Genomic DNA, 18,379 nt, shown 5'->3' on the forward strand with positions numbered 1-18,379 from the left:
GGAGGGATGGGGGCAGTGACACGGGGCTCTGAAGTGAGGCTCTCGGGTGAGTCCCGGACTGTGACCTGGGCTGAGGGACCAGATTCGAGAAGGATCCGCTGTCAGCTTCCAGCCCTGCGTTCCGTGTTTACTTTCAAGGAATGAGCCTGTGGTTTTGGAGAAATCAGGCTCGGGCGAGGCAGAGTAAAAGGGCCAGGGAGCGTGGTGAGGAGCACTGGAAAAATGGAAAAGGGTGATGAAGCCCGCGGGCTAGCCATGACCTCGCGCGTCCTGCTTCCTTTTGAACCACGAGGGACTGTGGCTCAGGCGCCCCGGCGCCAGGTGCGCCGACACGCGTTTCCTGCGTGGCGCGGAGGGTGGCAGGGACCTGTCCTTGCTCTACAGTGCAGAGGGGTGTGGCAAGTTCGAGTTGCCCAATCTTCCCATACCGGGAGGTAGTCCGGTCCTTCTGGAAGAGTCGCTGGCCCGTTTAGGAGTCATCACAGTTCCTTTTATCTTGACCATCTGCAGGTGCCAGTAGAACTGTTTTTCAAGGCGGCGGTATTTACAGACACAAGGCTGAGCTGCTCAGTGGAGCCCAGGACGCTTCCAGCCTTTTCGGTCATGCAGACAAAATTAAAGAACAAAGTGGAATTAGTGCCATCGCAAATGATCGGGTGCCTCAAGTTTATTTCACCTGGTTTTGTTCGAAGACCAGCAGTCAATCGTCTTGTGTAACAAGGTCCCATCAGAAAGATTGTTTTCGAGCATTTAGAAAATAAAGTTCACGTGCCAGGTCGGCCCTTACAAGTTGTAGGAGCGGTTTCACGCCTCAGCTTTTGAAAAGGTATCACGATACTAAGCCTTGTTTTTCTTCTAGGAAGCGGCGGGTTTAGGAAATGACTTGGGCGGGAGCATCTGTGGCCTAAAAAGACACAGACCCGATCCCCAGGGACCGGAGCGGGTTCGCGGTCTTCCAGCAGGAGCCAGGCAAGCGTCCGGTGCCCTCCGGCGCTCCCGTTCCAGTCCCCAGTTCCGAAGGTCTCCGGCGCCTTCCTAGACGTCTGGGTACAGTCAGGGAGCTGGGGGGCAGCGGGACGGGCGGGAAGGGCAAGGACGAGAAGGGAGCCGGGCTGCGCCTCACTCCTTGGTGCCAAGAACACCGTCTCGGGGACGCGGCCAGCTTCCCGTGGATCGGACTTTCCGCCCGGGGGGCGGGCGGTGGAGCCGCAGTCCTGTCCCCTTCCCAGCTTCGGGCGGCCCCCGGGGCTGAGTAAACCGGGTGGAGGGAGCCTGCAAGGATTTCCTGAGCACTGGGGGCAGGAGGAGGGACGGGGGCAGGAGGAGGGGCCGGGGCAGGAGGGACGGGAGCGCGGACCCTGAACCTGCCCGGGGCTGCGCGCCCGGACGCGTCTCCAGCGCCTCCCAGAGCACGCGCGCTCTCCGCCCGGCGGAGCGCTCAGCCCCGGCCCCCCGCCCCCGGCGGCCCCCGCCCCTCTCCGTAGCCTTAGGGAATCAGGTCCCGGAGGAAGAGGGTAGGTGGGGAGGCGGATGAGGGGTGGGGGACCCCTTGACGTCACTGGAAGGAGGTGCCGGGGTAGGAAGTGGGCTGTGGAAAGGTTATAAATGGCCCCCGCCCTCAGCTGCTCTTCAGCGAGGTCCTGGAGTCTCGGAGCGCGCCCGCCGGACACTCTTCGCGGCTCTCCCCCGGCGGCGGCGGCGGCTCGCAGCGGGTTCCCGGACTGGAGCGCAGCGGCCGAGGACGCGGAGCTGCGAGGGTTACCCGGCAAGGGGCTGTCTTCCCGGCTGGAGCCGCGGATAGTGGCGCTCGGGGCGCGGAGCCAGAGCGCAGGGCCGGTGGCCGCGGGGAGCAAGAAGACAGGATCCGGCGGCTGGCGAGGTCTCCCGTCGGGAGCGCGGGCACCGGGCGAGCAGGCCGCGTCGCGCTCACCATGGTCAGCTGCTGGGACACCGGCGTCCTGCTGTGCGCGCTGCTCGGCGGTCTGCTTCTCACAGGTAGGGCGCGCCCCGGGCCGTGATGGGGCGGCAGGGCACACCCTGGCGGCCGGGGCCGGGGGCCCTCGGGGAGGCGAGCCTCAGCGGGAACCCGGGACGCGCGTCGCAGTGGGCACGCCGGGGGCCGTGGCGCCCTTCTCCTCCGCTGGGTGGTCAGGGTGCGCGCCTCGGAGACCAGCTGGCGGCCTCGCGGGCATTGCCGCCCTGCACAGCGCTGGGGCTGCCCCTTGGCGGCTGAAGTCGTTGATCCATTCTGCGTGGCTCCGGGCTCGGGGAGCGCCGCGCACCCGGCTCTGCCCGACCCCCAGACCTGCTTCCAGGAGGCCTGGCGCGGGTCCGCGGGGCCCTCCGGAGCCTAGCGCCGCGGCTCTCAGAACTGCCGTGAGGCCGCCGGGGGGCTGGGCTGAGGCCCCACCGTGGCGATGTTGGGCACAGGCCACGACGTCGCGCCTCGAGAGGGAAGGAGGAGAGCCCACTTGGAGGGGGTCGCTTGTTTGCCGGGAGCAGACAAAACCCCGGAGATGGCAAGAGCTGGTATCTTTCGACTCACTTCGGGTCCCCGAGCCCTACTGTCCCCGGGATGTCCTACGAGCGTCCACTCCTCCCGCGTTTCTCCCACCGCGGGGCCGGAGCGCGCAGCCTGCCCAGGTCGCCGACCTGCGTGAACCTGACCCACGAGGCCAGTCGGGAACCCGAATACCGTTAAGTTTCGGAATTGCAAATCTAGCCTTTAAATTCCGAAAGAAGAAAGGGCCGACGATTTGGACCAAAAGATGCGGTTTGAGGAACGAGTGAGGTCCGCCCCTTTCCTGGGCGTTAGGGAAACAGGCGGCAGAACCTTCGGGGCCAGAAGGTCGCACAGCGGTTGGGTTGGAAGCCGCCCCAGCGAGGCGCCGCAGCCCGCGGGGATTTCGGAGCTCGGACTCGAGGCTCTGCCTAGCGGGACAGAGTGGCCGAGCCTTTTGGTTCGGTCCCCGTGGGCACAGAGAGCCAGATTTCGGAGCGCTTTTCTATTAACCATCATGGGAAAAAAAAGGTAAAATATGACATAAAAGACAGTAGCATGAAATAAAATAAATTATTGCAATGATCCCGGGAAGGAAAGTCAGTAGGGTTGAGCGTATTTTGTTTAAAAAAAATTATTGTTTAAATTCCAAAGGCTGTAACAGTCAAATAGTCTGACTTTCACAGTGGGAAAACTAGACCATCAGTTTCTAAATAACAAGCAATAGTTCCAACTAGATTGGTGAAACCATTAAACCTAGAAGCAAGGTGAAGTAATTCTGAGAACTCGCTGTAAGTTGGGAAAGTTGCTAAAACAACTATATTAAATTAAATGTTGCTTTTCTAATTCAAAAATACATTTTTGTTTTGAAAGTCACTTTTTCAATACAATTGCTTAGAGCGTTTAAATAACTTGCTAAAGTCCATCTGTCTGTTACATAAAGGTAAATCTAGGTAATTGCCATAAATCCGAAGAATGGAGGGAAGAATATGTGTTTTATTAGATTTTCTGCTTCACACAGATATACCTTTATTTTTGTTTCAAAGCTGTGGTTGACTAGTGAAGTATATAGTTCTCTATTAGGGGCTACTGAGATCGGTGGAAGCTTTTCAGAAATGTGAGATCCTCTTGTGATTTCTCTTAGATTTTATTTTACTTAAATGAGGCAGAAATCTTGGAACTCTTGTGATTAAACAAAATTTACACATGTGTTATAGGAAGAAAGCAAGACAAAACACTGGCAAGGTGAGAACCCCTTTACCTGCCGGTTTAGGGACCGTTCCATCAGCGGATGGCATCGGTAATTTCAAAGCCTGCCTTCTTAAACCACAGGCTTCTCTGTCTGGTGAACAGACATCTTACGGTGAAACAGTCGGCGAAACAGTCGCTACTGACTTTCTAAACCATATCAGGGCTTTTGAACTGAACCCAAGGGCCGCAGCTCTGGGGAGGGAGGCCCAAAAGGGGCCAAGTTTCTGTCCTGTGGATTTATCAGGAGTCCCTCCTGCACCCATCCTGGGCCAGGGTCTGCTCACAGCCTTTGCAAATTTATCGGTTATTATTACTGTGTGTGGGGAGTGGGGGTGGGGGTAGGGGGTCATGTGCATGTGTGCATTGCAAGATAAAATAACCAGAGGTTCAGTAATGCAAAAATATAATGCATTTCCCCCAAAGAGTATATGTACCTTCTTCCAAATACCCTGGGAAATAAAAAGATGCCAATAATTTAGCTATTTGCAACACATCTATATTGCAATCTTCCTCTTTAAAAAAAAGCCCCTTTTCTCCAAAACCTCATTTTCTGACTTCTAAGGCACCACCACATCCTACACTAAAGCCACAGACCCTTTTTTTCTGTCCCAATTTTTCCTGCGTCTTTGGGCAGCTAACATTTACAATTTGCTATAACTAATTGGAAATGCTTCACTTGGAAATTTTGGGAGAGAAGTCTACATGAATAACATAAAGTTAAATAACAATTACATGAAAATAATACCCATTTCCAAATTGAATGTAATAAATCTCATAATAAAGCTAATTGTACGCAACGATTTTTGTTGGTTTGCCCAAGGTTTAGGCAGCCACACTTTTTTGGTTGTGTCTCTCAATTGCATATGTGAAATGTTAATTATTTAGCACCTTTGGCAATCCGCTTAGTTTTCTAACAGATGGATGCTGCTACAGGTGAACTATAAGTAGTCACCTACTCTAGTTCCTCAATATTTTTTACCTTATTTATTATTATTTGAAGTTTTGTTCTTTTCCTGTAGAAAATTCTTTAATAGGCTATCCAGTTTCTTTTCTAGTGAAAACTAAGCGATGTTTTGGTTTTCGTACATAAACTTCAGAAGTTAGAATAGATGGTTATTTCTAAGGCCTTTCCCAACTCTAAAATCCCATGAATGAGTCCAAGAAATAGGCTGAACGGTCTGTCTCTCTTTTTCTCCTGCCCTGACCAACATTTGCACACAGCATGGATGAGAAACTGAGAAGCCAGAACTGACGCTGGAAGGATGCACTGGGTTTCCCCGCTGTCAGTAATCACACAGTATTTTCTTTTTCACTAGAATGCACCTGAACAACCAATTAACTTGGTCTCTGGTGGGCTGCACGGGCTGTTAGAAGATGCCCAAACTTCTAGTTGTCATTATCTTGGTCTTCTTTCCTTAGCAGGATGTGTAACTCTAGGAAGTAGTGTCTACTTCATGACTCTAGTTACAGTATCTCTTCTAAGGATTCCAGTCATTTTAAACCCATATGCATTTCTTTTTTGTTATCGGTGCTCACTTATTTGATCCCAAATAACTTTATTTTAAAAGAGTTTTAACTTCAACGAGGATACTAAACCTAACTGAACCTATCTGATAAGACATTTTAGAACCAAATAATCGCTTTGTTCTCCTTACCAAAAACTATGGAGACATTCTAACTCTACTTTGGATGTATATAGTAATGAAGTTGAAAATGGTATATTGCAAAAAAATGGTTTTATATGGACCCCCAAAAATGTCATGTCTGTGAGGGAGGTTCTCCAACCTACTGCAAAGTCATGGCTGATCTTTACTCTGGCTTGGGATGTTCTGCAAAGCAAGAACAAATAACAGAGCGGCAGCTTCTGTAGTATGTTAAATTGAGATGGTATGTGAATGGGCCTAAGAACGGAGAGAAAGTGAGAGAAGCTTGGCACTTGGATGTTAAATGCAAAGCTTGAGGGTAGTCGGGTTCTTGGTTTAGTTGTGCCGTCGTCATGAGTTTGCTGGGTGTCAAGTACACATTGTAATTTTTCAGAGTGTTTGTCATTGTGGACAAGGGAGGAAGAATATATGTAATATTAATAACACTTGGCCTTTTTTTTTTTTAAGTAAAAATATATTGTTAGGGATGGTTCAAAGCACTGAAAGCACCTGTTGCACTGGGCTTAACCAATTTAACAGAAGGATCCAGTCTGTCCCTCTGGCCGTGGTGTGGTGGTGAGCTGGGACGGAATGAGGGGCTCTGCCAGATGCTCTCCAGGCTTACCGCTGACTCCTCACACACTAGGGTGCCTTGGAAATTGCATGCTGCTGATTAAATTACTGGGTTTTATACCAGATTGAGGGAGGGGAAGGAAATGGAAGGAATGGGGTAATTGAGGGAGGGCTTGAAAGGACAGCCTCTGGCGGAGCATCTGGGACTGCTAAGGGGGTTTCATTAAGGAAATGGTTCCATTGAGTCTGCTGGAGATAGTGGACTAGATTTCCTGCATTGCGGCGCGGGCGGATGTGGGGGGATGTCAAGAATTCCTGGGGATTTCCCATCAGTCCTGGTGAAGCCATTTCTGATTATTGCTCTTCTCCTTGATGTTCTCAAGAGATTTGATCTTGTCTCACAGACACACACATTGGGAGAGTGAGATGGAACCTCGCAGATGGAATCTACTCACCTCAGAGATGAGAAAATCCACCCAGAGCAGTTTAGTGATTTTTTTTTTCCCCAGCTAAGGTCAGCAGCTGGCTAGTGGCAGACCCAGGAAGGGACCCCAATGCTTAGACTACAGATAACACTTCTGCTTCATTTTCGTACTTCCTCTACCCCAGATGGCGTAGAGGTGTTCAAATATTTGTTGAGAGATATTATTACAGTACTAAAATTTCTTTGTAAACTCCAGCATCTTTTTCTCATATAAAAATTTCATCGATTTCCTTAAAACCCATAGGGGTTTGAATTAAGAATATCCGGATTATGACTGCTCAGTAGTATGCTGAGAGATTCGGTGAAAAGATGAATGTTTCTTGTGTCCGCTGCAGCAAGTGACTAAGTTAGATTCTTCTTTTGAACTGCTGTGCCTTAAATATAGTTGTGGTTTGCAGTACCAGCTTCATCTTTCACCACTTCTCTCCACACACCCTGTGTCCCAGCTACACAAACTCTACCCCAGAGAAATTACTCACCCTTCTACAGATGGGCCTCGTCCTTTCATTGCCCTGTGTTGGCACTGCTTGTCTGCTAACCCCTTTTCTCCCTCTGCATCTCTTCCTCCCCCGCCTTCAAAATCCAGCTCAGAACCATCTCCCCGAATGCTTCCTTGTAGCCCCAGACAGAATGAATGGTTGTTGCACTTCTGCATGTATCCTCCTATACGTACCCTCCTATACGTAGCCACTCTTTGAGCCCTCCTCCAGTTCTTCTCACCTAGCTGTGCCCTGGCTCTTTGAGGAGGAGAGAGAGACCTTAGCTGTCCTCAGATCCCTGGCACCTGTAACTGTAATGCCTGGCATGGAGGTTCTTGGGAAGTGTTGGAATGAATGAGTGAATGAATGAATGATGTAGCCACATTATCATTTCAAATAAGAAATCTGTCAAGGCCAGATAGGAATTTATTCCAGTATATGGGTGTGATTCTGCCTGCCCATTTGGTCTCAGTGACAGTGGATTCCTTAGAGGGACTGTTCCTAATAGATGATGTTTGTCCGCTGCAGTAAGTGACTAAGATGTAGGAAATCAGCTATGAGCTTCAACTCTCTGAGATACTTACTTCCCATAATCCCTATCCGTTTTGTCTTCATACTTCCCTGGGCCCTCTGAGCCCCCAAAGCCGGGCTTTGGTCTGTGCAGAAGTGCTGTCTTTGCCTCTGTTAGTGAGGCGCCAAGAGCTTTGAGTTGACCCTGCAGTGTCTTATCCAATTTTTAGAGACAACAGTGCTGTCAGGTGTTACGGTTGGACTTATGTGTCCTCTCATAGACTCAAATCTGAGTCCTCGGGTGCTGGGTTCTGATGCCAACCCGAAGGACAGAGGCATCCACACGCAGCACCAATGCTCTGTTTCAATAGGAGCCTTTGGTTTCAAGCCACTAGACTAGGCTATCCACCTGATTTCCTCTTTTTCGGCTGGGTTCTCCTCAGCCATTTGTGCAAACAGGCTCGTGGCAGGCCCTCCTACTAAGAAGGTGTGAGACCTAATCTGAAAAATCTGAAGCGCATGGTCGGGGCTCATATTCGTGCCTCCCCCCACCCCCATACTTTGCACAGACCCACAACATACTCCAAGACTTGCTTCTCAAAGTGTGGTCCATGGTCCAGCATCTGCTGGACCTTAATGAATCAGAGCCTGCATTTCAGTGAAGTCCCCAGATGTTTCGCTGGTACATTAAAAATGGAGAAGCACTGATTTTAGTAAAGGATTCTTAACTCTGGTGTCAGGGTCTAAGTCCTTTTCACCTTTGACCTGTGTGACTCAGGGATTGGACCTGGGCTGGCCAGCAGCCTCTTGTGGCCCCCACATTGTTCTGTGCCCTGTTTTCTGCTGGGACACGTGTATCCTACTTCAAGACTCTTTTTTTACAGACTTAGCTTGGACCTGTAATCAAAGTAAACAGAGATGTGGTCTTGAAGATACCAAGGTGAACCAAATCCTCGGGCAAGATCAAGGTCTTAGAAAATATGGACTTGGGGGAAAGAGCAAAAATGGCATGAAATAGGTTTTAACCATACATCAAAGTTTTACAAGGCATTTGCTTCCCAAACAAAATTACTTGGTGGTGAAAACCAGCGAAGGTGTCTCTTTCTCCAGAATCTTTGTGGTCAAGTTGTCTCAGGGTGTCGTGCTGTCGCTGATAACGAGTTTTTTCTGCTTCTTCCTGGCTTGAGATCTAATGTGTTTTGCACTTGCACTCTGCCTTGTCTCATTATTGCGAATCTTGGCCAATGCGTTTGTCCTTTCATAGATGATCACAGTGCTTACAGGCGTTTTTTTCTCAGCCGAGTCTCCAGTCCTTCTGTTGAAGGGGTGGAGTGGGAATAGATTTCCTTTCAAGCCACAGACCCATCATGTGGTCTACACCACCCAAGCTTTAACAATGATCAGACTCTTTTGTTAAAAGAGGCCTGAAGTGAACCTTGTATAAACGAAAAGCTTTGGCTTTCATTCTCCACAAATACGAAACCACCTAAACTCAAGGCCACCTTTAACAAAACCCTGATTAGTACTTACTGTGCCCATTGAGTTCTGGGAAACCCTTTGCTTCTCTCGAGGGTCCCCATCCTTAGCTCCTGCATTAGAATCCTCCTGGGAGCTTTTAAACACCGTCTTGCCCTGGCTGCACTCCTGACAGTTTAATCACAGTTGGGCGGGGGAAGAGGGGACCCAGGCACCAGTAGTTTTAAAGCTCCAGGCAGAGGTTAAGAACCTATTTCATCAGACATCCGAATTACCTGGAGAGCTTGCTACATCCAGAGTGTCTGATTCTGATAGTCTGGGCTGGGGCCAAGAATGCATTTCTGACAACTTCCCAGGTGAGGCCGAGCTGCACCTGATCCAGGCACCTGGCGTTGAGAACCCGTGCCCTGGGGCTGATTTAAGAGGCTTGGCCACCTGGGAGGCACCTGCCCACGTGCCAATGTGTAAAAGGCACTGAATCGTCACTGGGACATATCACAAGGTGGAGGAAGTTGTACTTACAAGAATTCCTGCCAGGAGGAGACTATGCTTTTAGTGTGCAGAAGACAGGCTAGGATGACATGTTTGGGACGTGCCATCAACGGATGTAGCGGAATTGCCTTCTGGGGCAAGTGGGTCTGTTTTGCTGAGTGGGGTATGTGAGTTAGGAGCCGGCCCTGAATTGCTGGTGTAGACAACAGTCTTTCTTCTCTGCCTCATACCACGGAGCATTCCGCCTTTCCTCTATAGAAGCATTGGCAAATGTCTACAGAGTCCTTTCAAAAGGTGCCATATGCGTACTGACCTGTCCCGACCAACCGTGTGCCTCATTCGCAGCCCTGCTTTCCTCACAGGGCTGTGGGAGGCCTCGCGCTGCTTTGCCTCTGTAGCTGAGCCCCTGCCTTAGTGTTTCCTTTGCTGGGATCAGCGCACACACACACACACACACACACACACACACACGCACACACTCCCCCCTACCCACACACGCACACACCTGGGAGGCTGAATTCTACCAATTGGATCAGTTTGGTTCTGCTGACTTTTGTGATGTGCCAGGGGTCTGTCCCCATTGGTGAGAAAAGTCACTGCCTGGTTGGAGACAGAGCTGGCCGGCCACTGTGCAGAAGCGGTGCTGGGACCTTGTGAAACACCAGGAATGCTACTGTTTTTCCCCCATAATAACACCCAGCTGGACAATCAGCACTAACGAGTCTTTTGGAGCAAAAATTAATATAAGATCCGGTATTATATTATACTATATTATGTTAATTTTTGCTCCAAAAGACTCATTAGAGCTGATTGTCCAGCTGGGTCTTATTTTCGGGGAAACAGAATAGCCGCTTCTCCTTCCCTGAGAGCCTCTGGGGTACCGATAGGGCATGTAAGACCTGACACTCTGTGAGCAGCACGTGGACACTTTTATTTTCAAATGTGGGAGGTGTACACCCTTTGCACACTACTGGATCACTCTGCCTCTGCAGGGCTGAGTCATGGCAGCGTTTGTAACTGTCATCTGTTGCTATGAAACAGCCTGCCCCCAAATTCAGTGGTCTAAAACAAGAATTCGTTATGTCTTGTGAATCTGTGGATTAGAAATTTGAGCTGGGCTCCACTGAATGGCTTTTCATCCATCCAGCTGGATGGTGGGTCACTCATGCAGCTGTAGTCACCTGATATTTGAACTGGGACCTTGGCGCTGGCTGTCACTGGGCCTCCCTCTGCATGTGGTCTTTTGCCATTCAGTAATTTGGCCTGGCTTCCTTATGTGGTGGCAGGGGCGGTCCAAGAGGGCAATGATGGAAGCTCCAGGGCCTTTCGAGGCCTGGGCTTTGGAATTCTTACAACACCCCTCTACCACATTCAGTTGGTCCTCACCCAGAGTCAGGGGCTGGGGAAATAGGCTCCTGTCTTGATGGGAAGAGCTGTACAATATTGTGGCCATGTTTTTCAATCTGCCATACCACACCACTGTTTAGTACTTAGCCTTTTCTTTTCAGTCTAGATATTAGGCAGGAGTTTGTCCAAGAAAATAATAATGAATAACGCCCTGACCCTTCTAAACAATGCCTGTGAGTGAGACGACTGGTCCAGTGGAAAAGTTTCCGATTCACAGACCTTTTGATTGGGGTACAACTTTTGATTAAAGGCTGCTAGCCTCTTATGAGTGCCATGACACCAGCATGAGAGGACAGCTGACCCTCAGATTCTGGGTGTAGACAGCTCTGCAGCTTCTTGGTGCTTGTATCATATGGTCTCTGATTGAACACCTTCTTTTGGAGGATGTGGTGAGGCTGTATGCTTTGGGGGAGGTAGAAAGGAGGAAGCTAACCCCTCTGGATTGTCAGGTACTTTGATTGAATTGGTTATTTTATGCAATCCTAAGAGGTAGCACAGTACTCTTAAATATGAGGAAACTGAGGCTTAGGTCAATTAAATACTTTTTCTAAGAGCACGGAAGAGATAAGTAAAGCTGGATCATTTCAGTCTCATTCCATCAGACTCCAAACAACCCTCCTGTCCCCAGGACTTCCAGCCTAAACGAAGAGGGGAGAAGGAAATAAACAGCGATGAGAGTAGGCTAGTCTTTCCCTTCTTTCAAAACCATTTTTCCTGGGAGTACTGCCATCTCTAACGAATGTGAGAAGCCACTGCTACTCCAGCTTAAAGCGGCCGTGGGAGATTCCACTGCTCCCTGTGGCAGACACAATTGCAGTCTCTATTAAGACAGACTTTTCATCAGGCCAGTTTTCCTGAGTATTCAAGGACCTTTCCAAAAATTCAGGTCAGAAAAAGATCTCCAAAGCCATTTAGAACATGATTTTATATGGGCTTCCCAACTACTCTCCTGCAAGTAGCTTTAAACGAATTCGGAAAACACAGAAGGACGAATGATGCAGCCAGTGCTTTGATTCTGGAAAAGTTCTCCGCACGCAGGACCTCAGAAAAAGCCGGGATTGCCCTCTGCCCGATTATTCCCGGGAATCCAGTGTCTACGGCTCTGGGCAACTTTTAGGTCCCTGAAACCTCCAAGACTTGGAGCTTATTCTTACTGAAGCTGGAGTACAGCCAAGGACCCTGACTCTGAAGGCACTACCTGGGTTGGGGGAGGGGCGCACTAAACAGGACTCCAAAGGGAAGGGGGAGGAATGCACCCACTGAGCATGCACACTTTTAACTTTCTTTTCTGCACAGAAAACTTTAGTGACTTGCCAACAGTCACACCCCTATGGCAGGACCAGATCTGGATTCGAACCTATGCCTCAGATTTTAAAATCGATGCTCTTCCCTCCAACAGTTACCTAACATACTTGAATGCTAAAATCTAGGAATCAAGGAAAACCAGATTGGTTTTCACGGTGTAGAATAACAAGCTGTTTTGAGAAAAGGGCAAGTATTCCCAAACATTTTCCTGGAGGAGTTACTTTCGGTCTGGGGCGGCCACAGCTACAGGCCTTGATTTCCCTGTTTGATTGGGATCCTTGTACTGTTATCAGAAATGGAAACATTTCTTTAAGCCCTCTTTCTCCCTGGGTCTCTTGCTCTTCTTTAGAGCATTCCTTTCAGCTATCCAAATGTGCAAGAAGTCAAGAGAGAAAAAAGCGATTTCCGTCTTTCTTGATCTATATTACTTGGAGAGGGACACTTTGGGATACCCGAATATGGCCACATTTATCCCAATCTGAGAAAAATCGTATCCTGCCATCCTTTGAGGAGTTTTATCTTGTGTTCCAAAGAAACAGGGGAGAGTGGTCAAATGGATGTATGCCTTGGATGAAAATTATAAGGAGGGGTGATACATATACTGTTTGATTTTTATGCTTGTTTTCTTTTTCTAACTTGGCATTAGAGAAACCAAAAATGTATAAACAGATGGAAAGGCAGGGATATATTAGAGGGATTGCAAACAAACAATTTTAAAAGGCAATGTAAACCCCTGTTACAGCATTTCGTCTATGATTAATGGTATTGTTTTCTTTTTAGAAAACACTGTTTAACTCTATTTTCCACTTAATGTCTCCTGCTGGATTGGATTTTTGTTCTCTGCTGTTATTTGGAAATTTTTATAGCTTTGAAATCTTCTCCATAGGGAATTCTGCTAGAACTGGAGGCAAAAAAAAAAAAAATTGAGTAATTCCCCTATTTATTATTAAATTATCATTATCCCCTATTGCCCTACAATGGACCCTGTGTACCTATAACTTCTTGAGGGTTAGGAAATATTTGACATACATTGTTGATGCACAGATTAAAAGTGGTTCTACCAATTGTTGCCCTGTCCCTGACTCCAAAATTGGTAAATGAAAAATACCCAATGCAAAGTGTTTGCCACACAAAATCACTTAGAAATTCAGGAAACTAACATGAATGTTAATTTCCAAGAATTTCTATTTCAAGAATTTCTATTAGTCTTTTAGACTGCACATTAAACTTAAGTGATTCTATATCCAGATAGATCTCTTCTTAGGAGTAGTAAAATTCTAAAATATAGAAATCGGGTTGTTTTTCTTTTACATGTGCTTTGCAGTCCAGGCAAATGGGCATGGCATTGTCTTCCTGCAATAATTCACTCACCATGTGGAAGAATGTTAAGTACAGACCGGGGGGAGGAAAATTTCTTTCAAAAATATTTTTTCTTACAGCATTTTGGAATGCTGTATTTTCTGCTGTGATTTCATGAGGAAAACTATGGATCATGTCAAATGTAATTCTCCTGATGCCAGTTTCATAAGCAGTCCTCATTCTAGGGTTATGCCGAACTCCCAGTGTGAGTTCAGGCAGGCGTGGAGGACTGTTTTATGTTAGAACATTTCAAACATATTCACTGGAAAGGTGCTCAAGCAATTATCAGGTAACACATTATATTTTATTTCGAGATAGAAACATGGTTGTACTTATTGTGCTATATGTTTATCATTGTCTTATTTGGGGACATTAACTGTGGATTTTACTGAAATGAATCACTTATGTTAGCAAAGCATGATTCCCTGTGCTCAAAAGCACATCCTTTCAAAAGAAAACACACATAGTTTGGAGGTGACCTCTATTTGTTGATTTAGATAATCTACATTTCTTGGTATTTACCTAATCTACTTGTAGATGACTCATGTCCTAAGAGGCCACTCAAGGGAAGCCCTTCAAGGCAAAAGGTTTGTTGCTGATCCCTCTTGACAGCTGTGAATCCACTACAGGGCCGGTCCATAGCAGTCACTCAATAAACTGCCTGAAACGTCTGACACTCTCTCCTTGCCATTCCTCTGGGCCTCAGGGGCCTCTGTAGACGTCATGGTTCCACATTAGTTCTTTTTTTAAGAACCTACGTGTGTGTGTGTGTGTGTGTGTGTGTGTGTAGGTGGAGGAGGTTGGCCCAAATATGTCTGAGAGCTGGCAATAATTCTCCCCACACATTTGAAATGTTCTGTTCCTTCCATTTTAACCACCCTCTGGTTCCAGTGACCCCCTTCCTTAGCCTTGGCTGAATTGGCCATGTTCTCCTGAACTGAATCCAGACTTGGGATTCAGAATGAGGATCTGAGCTGCCCAGCCACTAGAGAAACGATTCTCAGAGATATTTCCTTTAGATGAACCCTCCTGCTGGGACCCTCTTAGCTGGTCAAGGATCCCACACAGCACAGAAGAGGCCAGTTAATTGGGAACTTGAATTTCTAGGTTAGGTGCTGTTACTGTTGGTGCCACTGCTTTTGCCATCTTGGATGAGAACATGTGGGTTGAAAACTATTTCCTCTTGGCCTGGACCATCCATGGTGTAAGCTAGGAAGAGGAGTGAAAAGGCGGGATGAGTTAAGTCCTAGCTAGTGCACATCCCATCGTTTTCTTTTGTCCCCCTCATTGCAGGCCTCTTCCATGATTTCTAAAAGCACAATGTCTCCTGGGCATATCTTGTAGTGAATGTTCACTTGTGGCTTTTATTCTGGTGGCGAGTGAAGTCAGGTAAACTGCAGACTAAAAATGCACACACCCAGAGACACACACACACACACACACACACACACTCCAGGGCATTGGAAGAAGACAATAGGCTTTCTCCTCTTAGTAAAGGGGTCAAGGAAAGCAGAGTTGCAGATGCAAGAGACTTGAAGGGCAGTTGGTAAAAGAAAACAATTATTTAAAAACTAAGATGAGCTGTGGAGGGTTTGAAGATTTGGAAGTCTTTGAAAGAGAAAGACACCCTGGTGTTTCCTTCAGCAAACGCAGTCATTCTTCAGGTCTCACCTTCATCGTCATTCTTCTGAGAGGTCCCTCCCTCCCTGGGCTGGCTTAGCTATCCCCCCTCTCTGGTACTCCATGATAGCATACAAATATAATGTAATTTTATGTTTATATAAAAAGGAATTTATAAGTATGAAACTACATATACCTACATTTACTTGTTTATTTATCTGTTGTCCAGCCTCACTTATAAATGCTTTAAAGAAAGCAGTCTTGTTTATCTTATTACTCACTACTGTCTTAGTGTATGTTTCAAATATTAAATAGAAGAATAAATACTTAGGCTGAGGGATGGAGGAATCAACACAGTAAGAGGGGGATAGGAAGGGGTCACATTGGGAATGGAGTAGGGAAAAATTAGGGTTGGCAGGCATTGAAGAGAGACAGGAGAAGAGACAAATGAGGGACAATTTCCCAGACTCCTAGTCATGGGTGGGAGTCCAGCCTTTAACTCCCCATGTCGTCCACTTCCCGAGGGTGTTGGTGGTTTAACTTTGTGGGGACAGCTTGTGGGGATAGTATTGGGGTCCTTAGTACCTCTCCACAGGGTACTTCCTTCTGGATTTCTGTAACTCTGTTTATCGGTTCTGGTCTTGTCTTCCAAAATAAGCTGGTTCATAAGTTATTTTAAAGCCTATTAGGTTGACCGCCAACTGATAACAGAAATTGGTGCTTTGTTTTGTTTTCTCTTTCATCAGAGATGTGATTTCTTGCAAGACATCATAAAGGCTAATTCTAGAAACAAAGTTCTAGATAGATTAATAAAAAGTACATGAATAAAATGTCTCAAGAATTAAAAACAATATTCTCCAGGTTTGGGGTACAAATGCCTTTAAAGTCTTCTGTGGATGTTTGTCAGGAAGGCCTTCAGATCACATACTGACATGAGTGAAAAATGTGCACTAAATTATATCTTTAAAAGTTAAGTTACTGACGGTGGAAACATACTGCTTTTAATAGGTTACTTTCCCTTCCAGAACCTTGACTCTCAGCAAAACTTGTACAACGTTAATTCCATCTAAGATTTTTAAAAAAAATTTTATTGGGGAATATTGGGGAATAGTGTGTTTCTCCAGGGCCCATCAGCTCTGAGTCGTTGTCCTTCCATCTAGTTGTGGAGGGCGCAGCTCACTGGCCCATGTGGGAATCGAACCGGCAACCCCGCTGCTCAGAACTTGAGCTCTAACCAATGGAGCCATCCGGCCCAGTTTTTTTAAAGTTTGTAAAATCTTAGGAAGGCACAGTTATTACAAACACTTCTTATGTAAATTAACTGAGCACAAGAAAATATGAAAATTAAAGGAACCCAGAATTAAAAAGAATAGTTCAGTCAGTATGCTCATCCCATTGTCTATGATTAGTCTCCAAAATATGTGCAATTTCAAATTATTTAAGTAAGAAGGAAACTGATTTTGACAATAGAAACCCCTCATCCAAGAATAGTGTTTAATGAGCCTTAGGAAATATACTAATGGAGTTTTCAAAAATTCAGTTGTCCTGTGATGAATCTCTTTTATCACTCACTCTTGGCCATTTAAATTTCAAGGGTCACAGGGTTTTGTGTATGTTATTGGTTACAAAGACAGGGATCACTCAACCTTCCTCTTAGTGAGTGAATTTATAAAGCACTTTCTTATAGACAGTCTAGAGAACACCAGAAAAATGTTTTCTATGTAGTTTGGACTTCATAAACTATCAGAGTAAGCTTAAAAGTAATGTCAGAACTTCATCACGCTCAGCCTTGCAATCTCCTTTCATTTCTCCCCTATTTTTATGTGCAAAAATGGTATTCTCTCATTATTTGCAATAGATTATAAAGCTGAAGAACATGAAAAGAATAGACCAAACATTGGGTTAGCTACGATAAGGTTTCGGGCTTTTCCTTGGATGAGTGTTAAGGTGCATGCTTGGCTCACTGCCCCTGTACTCATAACCTTTCTTCATCATTTTTATACAAAACTCTTAAGGCATTATTTTGGATTCAAAATTAAAACTTTAGCACAATGTATTTTTATGGTTATTTAATAGCATCGCAACATACATGATATATTCATTTATTTTTCCCCAGAAAGAAGAACTGTGTGTGAATCTGAAGATGATCTGTTATGTGACAGGTTATATAGGCAGTGACCAAACTAACATTTAAAAGTTCCAATTTTAGGGCCGGCCCCGTGGTTCAGGCGGTTAGAGCTCCATGCTCCTAACTCCAAAGGCTGCCAGTTGGATTCCCACATGAGCCAGTGGGCTCTCAACCGCAACGTTGCCAGTTCAATTCCTCGAGTCCCGCAAGGGATGGGGGGCTCCGCCCCCTGCAAATAAAATTGAACACGGCACCTTGAGCTGAGCTGCCACTGAGCTCCCAAATGGCTCAGTTGAAAGGTTGCCAGTTCGATTCCTCGACTCCCACAAGGGATGGTGGACAGCGCCCTCTGCAACTAAACTTGAACACAGCACCTTGAGCTGAGCTGCCGCTAAGCTCCCGAATGGCTCAGTTGGTTGAAGCGTCCTCTCAACCACAAGGTTGCCGGTTCAACTCCCGCAAGGGATGGTGGGCTGCGCCCCCTGCAACTAGCAACGGCAACTGGACCTGGAGCTGAGCTGCGCCTCCACAACTAAGACTGAAAGGACAACAACTTGAAGCTGAATGGTACCCTCCACAACTAAGACTGAAAGGACAACAACTTGAAGCTGAATGGCACCCTCCACAAGTAAGACTGAAAGGACAACAATTTGACTTGGAAAAAAAAAAAGTCCTGGAAGTACACACTGTTCCCCAATAAAGTCCTCTTCCCCTTCCCCAATAAAATCTTAAAAAAAAAAGTTCCAATTTTAGTTCTTATGCTTTAACCATTTTACAGCAAGTTCCTATATTGAGTTGATAAACTATTTCCCAGACCTTCTCTGTGATGCTTTCCTTCCTAAGGGAACCCACAGGGATCCATGCAGGTAACATGTCCATGAAATTCAGAGGCCTTCCTGTCATCATCTCCATAGGTGCCTGGAACTGTGGCATTGATCAGTAATGGGCAGCAGAGTATTTGGTAAAATGTTTGGTGGCAGGCCAAACTGTACGCCTAGTACCATGTAGAATAGGGAAACCTTTAGATTTCTAAGTCATGGGTTACATACATACTGTCTGATGCTTCCAGATGAATAACTGTTCAGTTCAAGCATTTTATTCATTTTAGTACTATTCTGAATGCACCTGTTAGTCACGTGTTCTCTCAGCTAT

General features: G+C 46.7%; 1 protein-coding gene across 1 annotated transcript in view; it reads left to right on the plus strand.

The window, feature by feature from the left end:
• The first annotated feature begins 859 nt into the window (after positions 1 to 859).
• FLT1 (fms related receptor tyrosine kinase 1) overlaps positions 860 to 18,379 on the plus strand; it is a 160,624-nt gene continuing 143,104 nt past the window's right edge. The window contains exons 1-2 of the mRNA XM_081046004.1: positions 860 to 1,047; positions 1,623 to 1,995. Coding sequence (XP_080902130.1) covers positions 1,932 to 1,995 — 64 coding nt within the window. The 5' untranslated portion in view covers positions 860 to 1,047; positions 1,623 to 1,931. The remainder of the gene's footprint in view (positions 1,048 to 1,622; positions 1,996 to 18,379) is intronic.

Source organism: Rhinolophus hipposideros (genome assembly GCF_964194185.1).
Source record: "Rhinolophus hipposideros genome assembly, chromosome: 4".
NCBI lineage: Eukaryota > Metazoa > Chordata > Mammalia > Chiroptera > Rhinolophidae > Rhinolophus > Rhinolophus hipposideros.